This window comes from Larimichthys crocea, chromosome X, assembly GCF_000972845.2.
Source record: "Larimichthys crocea isolate SSNF chromosome X, L_crocea_2.0, whole genome shotgun sequence".
In the NCBI taxonomy this organism is placed as follows: domain Eukaryota; kingdom Metazoa; phylum Chordata; class Actinopteri; family Sciaenidae; genus Larimichthys; species Larimichthys crocea.
Window position 1 is genome coordinate 4827041 of NC_040020.1, and position 9596 is coordinate 4836636.

Here is a 9596-nt window from a genome sequence, read left to right on the forward strand (position 1 = left end):
TTCCTCACCGGTGAACCACACCGAGTCGACAGGCTGCACTCTTGCAGCACAGACTCATTTACAGCAGTCGTTAACCCCCGATGCAGGGTCACAAATGAGTGATGAAGCTTTACAGTACCTCCCCTAACCCCCAATATGGTTTCCTGTATTGGTTTGTACATGTGCAGATTACACTGTAGGTGAGTGGGAAGGTGAAATGACACGAATACAACACACAACCTTTAGTGGTTGTATTTGGGTCAGCCTGTATGAGTCAACACATCCACACAAACACTGTAGTGTCTGGGTGAATACATAATGATCAGGACCTTTAGGGCTTTACACAGTGAGACTGATAAACCAGATTTTTTCCTGGCATCTGGGATTTACAGCTTCCTACTCCAGTTTATGAAAAGGTAATGAAGACCATGTTTGTATAAGAAAAGGCTGCCACCATTCCCATCAACATCATGTCTCGGACAAACTGTTCCACTTCTTACTTCCTGAATCACATCCCCATTTTTTTACGTGCAGTTTTCAGTTCTTCCTTTAAAATAAGGAAGAAGAAGAAGAACTGTGCGTGTTTGTGTTTTTTCTTTTTTTGGACTTGCTTGGAATGAAAAACAAAACAAAGGCAGCTTCTTTTAAAACCAAGACCTGATGGTTTATTGTTTCAAATGGGCAGCGACGAATGGAAGCTGAGACACAAACAAGATCCATGTAGCCGAACATATAAAAAGCTAAGGCTGTTACAGGTTGCTACATGATCTGAAGAGCTGAGATAACAATCTGCGAGAGCAGAATCAGTAACAACATATTTTACATCATTTAGAGCTGAAACAACAAAGTGACTGTCTGGATCTCAGATATACTCCTGTGATAATTATGATACATCTTTCAAATAAAACTTTCCACAGGCTACATATGCTGACACATAACAGAATGACTCATTTCCATCATCAGATTTAAACTGAAGAAGCTCAGGGAACTTTTATTATTTATTTAGGTAAAACTACCTCAAATAGAGTAATTCCCCTACTCATTTTTACAAGAAAGTAAACGTGTTCAGTCCCTTTTTCAAAAGGGACTTCTGCACTGCGAGTTTAATCCACAGTTCAGTGGAAACGACCTCTGTGGCATCACGGGAAACCTTTTATACTCCATCAGACGTTTCCCGATCTAAAAAGGGATTCTTTGAGAAGATTTCATTTTTCTTTTTACCATGCTGGATATGACTGTGTGCGCGTTTGTCCTCATGTTGTCTCACTTCAACAAACTCACCATACTGTACATCATCATGGTTACTGTGGCGCCATCCCCTGGCCAAGATTCAGACTTTCATAATAAAAAATGTAACAGTAAGGCTCATGTCCGTCCGACAGAGGGCAACGTACTCTTCACTATCACTCTTGACGGTACAAAAGGTATGCGAACACTCAAGCATAACACCCATGTGACTGCTGGACACATCACTCCAAAAGCGTGTGCATTAATATGCTGCTTCCACTCTTCTGTGGAGGCTTTCCACAACATTTTGGATCCCGTCTGGCTGTAGGGATTTGAACTGAGCTATTTCGAGCAAGCCCTGTTGAGTTTATTTGATTTCAGTGTCGCTCATGGTTTGGACTGTGCACACTCCCTTGCCGACAATTTCAAAGGCAACTCCCTTGTAGGTTGCAACACACTGGCTGTCCGTGCGTAGGTCTGGCTGAATCTGCTCCCACATCTTCTTCTTGGAGTTCAACTCTTTGTCCGGTTCACCTGCAAACAAGAAAATCAGCTTTGTGCATTACAAAAAACCTCCTTTGTTTTCCACTTCATCAATCACAAATGCAGGATTCATGGGTCCAACACTGACATTGTAAAAAGTCCTTCCATAACTGGCTTAGTACAGCAAAACCAAGGGCAGTAATATGCTGCTTCAAATCTCCTGGGAAGGCTTTCCACGAGATAATCTTAAAACATACAGAAAGGCTCTCCGTAATGCCAGAGCAGCTCATTACTCTTCATTAACAGAGGAAAATAAGAACAACCCCAGGTTTCTCTTCAGCACTGTAGCCAGGCTAACAGAGAGCCACTGCTCTATTCTTTAGGTCCACGTAGCAATGACTTCATGAGCTTCTTTAATGATAAAATTATAACTATTAGAGACAAAATCAGGCACAGCAAGTTTGGAAACAGCTGTAAAACCTGATATATATTTAGACTGTTTTTCTCCCATTGACCTTAATCAAATAACTTCGATAATTTCTGCATCTAAGCCGTCAACCTGTCTCTTAGACCCCATCCCAACCAGGCTGCCCAAGGATGTTTTACCTATAGTTAGTCCTTCTTCTTCATTGGATATGATTAATCTGTCTTTATTATCAGGATATGTACCACAGTCCTTTAAAGTAGCTGTAATTAACCTCTTCTTAGACTGACTCACTTATGCCGTTATCAAATTAGGTTTAAGTTTCATGCCAATGATATTGATCGGTTGATGAATAATCTGTTTTTCATGGCACGGTAATCAAATAATACCTGGGAAGCCCTGGAAAGTGACTCTGTCCCCTGGTACTGCTCCGTTTGGAGGATCAAGGATTTCGACCTTGTCTTGTGAGCTGGCGCACATGATCACAGCCTGGGACAGCACTCCTCTGGTCTTGGCTGGCTTCAGGTTACAAAGCAGGATTACCATGCGGTTCTGCAGCTGCATGAAGGACAGAAGATTACATTGATTTTTACACCCCATTTGTCCTTGACAATAGAAATCTCACATCAACTTACATGAGGAGAACCAAACACACTTCCCACTGATATTTATACGATTATGCCAATTATAATCCCGTCATTCGAAATGTAGCCTGTAGAGCTGTTTTGTCTGATATTTAAAATCCAAAATACATTTCCTCCATTTCATCTTTGTTTGCCTGACAAAATTAGAGAATATCCTTTAAATAAGAGTTCACAAAACAGTCAAATGAAGTTTAGATTTCAGATTTTATGGCTCCAAACTGGTGGGACTTAGATTCATTCACCATCATCACATCATACAGAATACAATAATCTACAGGCAGGTACAAATAACCAGTCCTAATCATTGGCAGTATGAAATGTACTTTCCGAGTACTGAATGGAGCACAGTGAGACAGAAATAGACTTCAATAGTAAACAGAGTAAATGGTTTGAAAGGGAACAAGCATCATAGCCAGGCTTTATAAATCAGAGATCCCCAGATATATAAAGACACACCAAGATTTACTGGCTCTGTAAATAAGTCGTGTTCGCCTTGACCAAACAGGGTTGAACTATTTTATTGGACCTTGCTTTGTAAAGGGCCACATTGTCATGTTTAAACAGGAAAGGGCCTTACCCAGGCTGGGGAGTTGGAAACATTCAGTGTTACAGTTTACAGTGATGAATGTCATTACATGTTGTAAAAGCTAAGAGGCCTAAATTATGTAAAACTGCTCTGAAAAGTACATGTAAAAGTTGCCCTTCCGTATATTGTTCTTAAATTTTACAGCTTTTGGCGAAGTCTGAAATTGTTTTTCACTCATCTCAGCAGGCATATGTTTTGATTTAAATGAATACTTTTGGTTTGGGCTGTTTTTGTGGTTTGCGGTAGACAATAAAAAGGAATATTACTGCTTCATAATTCTATGCTATTTTACTGCATTTCTAACTCTGAGGCAACAATTTAGGCCTTGTCCTGCTTCAACATGTTAATTCCCTCTGAACAAAGAGCCCCAACTTCAGTCCCATCGGCTTTCTTTTCACTGGTTTGGAATGCTGCCTGTGAGTCGGGTTTTGTCGTCCCAAGTCAGAGCCTGACTTCGTGTTTCTGTGGCTGAATGGGAGAAAATCCCTGCAGCCAGAATCTAAAATCCTGTGTTAGTTTTCACAAACATTGGAGGCTGCTCGAGCAAATTTTTAATGGTTTTTGGAGTGAGATGTTTAACTTTCACATATGAGTGAAATGTTCAGGTGTCCACGTATGATTGAGCATAAAAGTAATCTGCTGCTTTACATTTAGATGAAGAGATTTAATCCACAAATGCCTCAAGCACAGTCTGTAGTAAACCTGATTACAGGTTGAGTTCCACACTTCACTATGCACAGAGTTCGACACCAGAAGCTTGTTTTCACGCTCATCTGCTGAGGGAGGAAGGTTTTTCTACAGTGTTTAAAACATGCATGTACAGGCAAGATTTGTGACATCAATAGTGGCCTCAATGTGCAACTTAAAACCTCCGGTTCACATAAACTTGGAAATCAGACACATCTGATGTCGAGCAACTTAAACCTTTCAAACCTAAAATGTTTTTATATTCATAAATTCTGGATTTTCTAATGAGGAAGAAGAAGCAGATGTTCCTTTTTTTTTTAAATGGAAAAATGAAAAATGTGTGATGAGTATTTTATATGTCTAAAAACAAGCATGGGACCTGCTGTGGCACTCATATATTACTATGTTGAGAAGTATAAGGGAATTTTCTCATTTTTGTACTTAATAAGCCCCAATTTTTTTATGACAGTTAATTCAATAATTTACAGAGTTCTGTGATCTACCTTCTGTTAATTTTAAGAACTGAAATGTTCATTAGTCAGCTGACATTCGACTGAAAATATAATGTATAATAATCCATTATCACTTTTTTTAAACCAGATTCTTAAATATGAATATTGTCTGCTTTTCATGAATATCTTTGTATTTTGGACTGTTAGTTTGAGAAATCTGAGGTCAACTTGGCTCCTGAAAAACTATTATCTATTTACTGTTAAGTTAAAATAATCGTCAGTTAAAGCTATAATAACTCTATGTTATATTCACAACATGATACACACACACAACAAATTATTGATCATGTAAGAGTAATACTGTACCTGGTCCACAGGTATTTGCTTAGCGAGCTCACTGACCACTGTCCTGGGAGCAGCCTCTCCGACATCGACCTGCTGCACATAAACACCGTCTGTGTCTGGAAGTGGCATAATTGTGATTATACGTCCAACGCGCAGGTCCAGACGAGACACGTCCACCTGGACTTCTTTATCTGTCTGCTTCGTCTCTGCTTTCTCCCCGCCTGAAAAAAAAAAGGTTATCTCAATGTTGTAAACAAACTCAAGACAGCATTAAAACCTTGTTTTTATGTTTTTTCAGCACAGGATGTGAGACAGTAGATATTTACCAAGTGTTAAGGAAAGTTTGGATAAAGAGAGGCAACCAAAGATGTATGCTTTTGCTCATTATTATCCAAAATATTTGTTCAAATGCACTAAAAATAATTCTACTAAATGGTAACTTATTTTTTTTTAAAAGTGGAAACTCCAAATTTAGTGAAAACAGTATCTGACAGCTGAAATCTGCATCATACAGTACAAAAATACTGAAGATAATAAGAGTTTGATAAAGGCTCTTTCCTGTTTCAACAAGAGTCAAGACAAAGCACCAAAGCACAAACCGACCAGCTCCATCCAGAAATGTTGTGGAAGAGCTTGACTGAACTGCACAGAGTCCTGACCTCAACACTTTTGGGATAAACTGGAATGCAGACTGTGAGCCAGGTCTTATCGTCAGTGCCTGACCTCTCTTACGCTTGCTTGTGGCTGAATGGGAGCAAATCCCTGCAGCCAAGTTTTTAAAATCCTGTGGAAAGTCTTCAAGAGGAGTGGAGTCAGCACATTAATGCCTGTGGTTTGGGAGTTTTCTGAAGTACATATGATGGAAAGCAAGGAGTGACAGAAATGTTTCTGTTTCTCTTGGTTTCTCACAGCATGAAGTATAGATTCAACCACAGGCTGCTGCTGCTGCTGTTGGTGTGAGTACATGGTTGCATCTGATCACATTTCCTGAACTAATGGAGACTTCAACAATGTGCACGAGTAAAAATGGATTGTTGGTACGCTTGGGTTGAAACTGCAGCCTTGAGACATGAAACACAAAACACCCAGAGATATTTGTGTAGAGAATAAAGTGTTAGTAGTGTTGTGCTTTGCGCTCTGTGGCTGGATTTAGGACCTAGATATCGCAGATGTGACTTATTGACTCACTGGAAAACAGGGAAGCAGATCTTGATGCAACACCAGCTATGATTTAAATAAATGCTAAGCAATGCTGGCAAAGTGTTCCCTGCATGTCAGTGGGTTCAGGTAATTTAATCAACAAAGTTGGGTGCTGCATTATTGTGTGTCATCTAGTTTTTACATACAGCTGCAACTCACTCAAAAAAAAAATGCAGACCATTTCTCAGAGCCAAAAGCTTCTTTTGTGGATCAATAGTGCCAAATAAGTTTATTATCATAAAAGACAGCGACAGGTTGATTTTATTCTAAATGTTTTGACATTTTTTCTTGAAAAATGATGCTAATCTTTATATAAAGATGTGTTTAATTAAAGAATAATAGCTCAATAGCATATTTTACTAATAATTATTACCATGGAATATAAGAGTTTTTACTTTAAATGTTTTCTCTGGATGTATATTTTGAGTTTTGAAGATAAGATATAAAATATATAGGACTTTATTGTTGAGTGGGAGCAAATCTCTGCAGCAGGTCTCATGAGAAGAGCAGCTGGGGTGTAAACAGATGTGTAAACAGATGTGTAAACAGATGCTCTGCACTCACATATAAGTGTAATGTTGCCAAAAGTCTGTGGACACTCACCTACAGGTTTGTTGTACGTGGACACTCGGCCACGGAAGCCCATCTCATGGAGCTCCCTGCGGACTGTCCTGGAGCTCACGCAAGCCCCGGAGGCGGTCTGAAACTCGGCGGTGAGAGCTTCCACCGAGGGCAGACAGTTCTCCAGCGCTACTTTCTCCAACACTTGACGGTCCTCCTCTTTGAGCTTGTGCGGTCGGCCGCTCCGGGGCAGAGCCGTCGTTATTCCTCCACGCTTCCACTTTAGGATCACGGCGCTCACGGTGGACCGGGGCAGGTTCAACAGGGCGGAGATCTCACGGACGGACTTCTTGCACATGTGACATCCGACCACGGTGCCCCGCTGGAAGTCACTCAGCTCCTCACGACGACCCATCGTACCGCAGATGTTTGGAGACTGCATCCCGGGTTGACTTCCCTCCTCCTGCACCGCCTGTTGTCTTCTTCTACAGGCTTGTGGTAGTTTAAATGCTCCCGAGTCTATTACTGCCACCTACTGCATCAAGTCAAGTCAACTTTATTATCAATGCTGCCATATGTGCAGAACATACAGAGAATTAAAACTGTGTTTCCCTCTTATCCCGGTGCAAAATAAACATGACATATATAAAATATAAGTAAAAGATGTAAAAAAAATAAAATAAAATAATAATAAAAAATATTACATACTACAAGCTAAAGACATCCAAGAAAGACAGTGGCACTCTGGAAGATATAAATAGTATAAATATGGCACAGTTAAACAGAATATCAGTATAAATATAATAGGCAGTATAAACGAATGCAGTATGAACAGTGATGTCTATCAAAAATGAAATATGTATACAGCAAAAAGACATGTTACAGCTGAGATAAACACCTGGATAAAAGTATTAATATTCCATGGCCGATTAATAACGCGTGGAACGACTCTCTGGCATACTTGACCTCAGCTACTCATGTGTAAAGTTTATTGTAACTAGTGTCAACAGAGAGGAAAAACAGGAGTCTTGTGACAATGTAAAATGTAATCTGCACAAATCTGATTTTTCTCTCCTGTTGACACTTGTTACAAATAACTTGAATGAATTTGCCCTTCATTTATTTATTTTACCCAATTACATAGTAATAGATCAATCAATAATATATAATGTATTTAGTATCACAGTGCTGTTTAAAAGTATAGAAATACAATAAAATGACTTGACCAAATATGGCTACATTATATAATTGATTGATCTATTACTATGTAACACATATTTATTATATTATATTTTATTTAGTAGTAAATTCTTATCTTATCCAAGGTAGTCTACAGTCAGTCTGTCCAGAAAATATTTAGAACTTTCAATGTATCCTTGTGTGCAGGCACAAAAAAACATTAAAGATAAGTTTATTACAGGTACGACACCTCAGATTAGAGCCATATAAATGCATTACAGAGTTGTAGACACATCTCAACATCAACTGTTCAGAAGAGACTGTGTGGATCAGGCCTCCATGGTCAGAACAATAAGAAGAAGAAAACTGCTTGGGCCAAGAAATGCAAGGAATGGACATTGGACACAGTGGAAATCTGGACTGTGAAGCATGGAGGAGGAGGTGTGATGCTTTATTGGTGGCTCTGTTGGTGCACACAGTAAGTAACATGGCTACAATAGCATTCTGCACTAAGTTTGTGCTTTGTGGGCCTATCATTTGTGACCCAAAACACACCTCCAAGATATGTTAGAGCTATTTGACCAAGGAGTGTGCATCACCTGGCTTCCACAATAACCTGACCTAAACCCGATTGAGATGCCATCAAACAGGAGTGTAGAGAAAATCACTGGCGCCAACCAACCCATCATTCAGGACTTATAAATGTCCCGAGTCAGGAAACATCACTGCAGATCTATCACACCCCAGACATAACCTGAAGAGCTACAGAACACTGTACATCAAAACAACCAGACACAGGAACAGTTTCTTCCCACAGGCCATCAGTGTGATGAACAGTTAACACCAAACACACTGTGTCAGCAACACTCCTAGAACAAGCTTATTCTCTCTGTTTGCATTCAGTATTTTTTCTTTGAAGATGTAAATAGTATCACTCGTACACACAATGTACTCCTGCTGTTCACGCTGTAAATACTGTCAACCTCTCTGTGTAATGCAACACAATTCAACCCCACCACAAATATGATCCTCCAAATGATCATAGAGTTGAATCAACATAAGCTGAACATTATAACCTTTGTGTAGGACTGTTGTTGTAATGGCTACAAACCACATGAAAGGTCCATGCTGCCACCTACTGTTACAACATGACTTAAATTAAACCAGTCTTAAAACTCCACTCCTATCCGATTTAATACAATCACTGAACTTCTTAATTGTAATCAGTGTGCGCAACATTATCCTTTATTGGACCCATCTGATATCTTTGTAAATTTCGGGAAGACGTGGATTTACCCTGTGGATTGGTTCAGGATGGATGACGCTACTTCATGGTGGCTCACTGACATTGACGACATTGACATCTGTTTCTGATCTTTAACTTGAGTTCTGCTTTCCAAATTCCATTACCCAATCGTAAAACCTTCCACTAAAGGCATCATTTATCCATTTTAATCAACAGACCCTCTCTCCACATGTTCTCATTTAAGTTTTCAATATTTAAACACAACTATTGCCATAACTGCCTTCGTGCTGTAGTGAGTTTGTGTGATTTTATTACTTACATAAACTAAACATCTGCAGCGGACCTCTATGGCCTCTTCTTCATAGTTTGTCCTCGTCACAGTCTGGAAACACTGCACATTCTTTCCACTCAATGCCTGTGGGCACCTTAAAATAAACCTTGATGTATATTCACAGTGAGTTAAACACATAGATCATACCAATTTGTTGTGACATGACAAAATGTCCTCATAGAGGGACACACTGTGAAACCTCAAGCTGAACCAACAGGCGTCATAAGAAGATCTTACTGTGTTGACTGAAAT

At 39.5% G+C, this 9596-nt stretch overlaps 1 protein-coding gene across 2 annotated transcripts; it reads right to left on the bottom strand.

The window, feature by feature from the left end:
- Positions 1 to 618: 618 nt before the first annotated feature.
- On the bottom strand, positions 619 to 7101 carry LOC104931320 (aminoacyl tRNA synthase complex-interacting multifunctional protein 1). 2 transcript variants are annotated; one of them, XM_027282335.1, is made up of 4 exons: positions 6631 to 7101; positions 4885 to 5048; positions 2503 to 2671; positions 619 to 1740 (listed from the first exon to the last, which is right to left on the bottom strand). In XM_027282335.1, exons 1-4 carry the CDS (start codon positions 7028 to 7030, stop codon positions 1574 to 1576), a joined length of 900 nt encoding a protein of 299 aa, XP_027138136.1. In that variant the 5' UTR covers positions 7031 to 7101; the 3' UTR covers positions 619 to 1573. The 2 variants fall into 2 exon arrangements, with proteins under 2 accessions (XP_027138136.1, XP_010744606.2); XM_010746304.3 differs by having other exon boundaries at positions 4849 to 5048; positions 6631 to 7097.
- Positions 7102 to 9596: the final 2495 nt, after the last annotated feature.

What these genes read in the sequence shown, in the direction of transcription:
- LOC104931320 (XM_010746304.3), bottom strand. Translation starts at nt 7,030, where the DNA reads ATGCAGTCTCCAAACATCTGCGGTACGATGGGTCGTCGTGAGGAGCTG. An exon ending in CACGTACAACAAACCTGTAG is followed by an intron (nt 5,049 to 6,630) that starts GTGAGTGTCCAC and finishes TTTTTTTTTCAG; the next exon opens with GCGGGGAGAAAGCAGAGACG. An exon ending in CACTTTCCAGGGCTTCCCAG is followed by an intron (nt 1,741 to 2,502) that starts GTATTATTTGAT and finishes TCTTGTTTGCAG; the next exon opens with GTGAACCGGACAAAGAGTTG.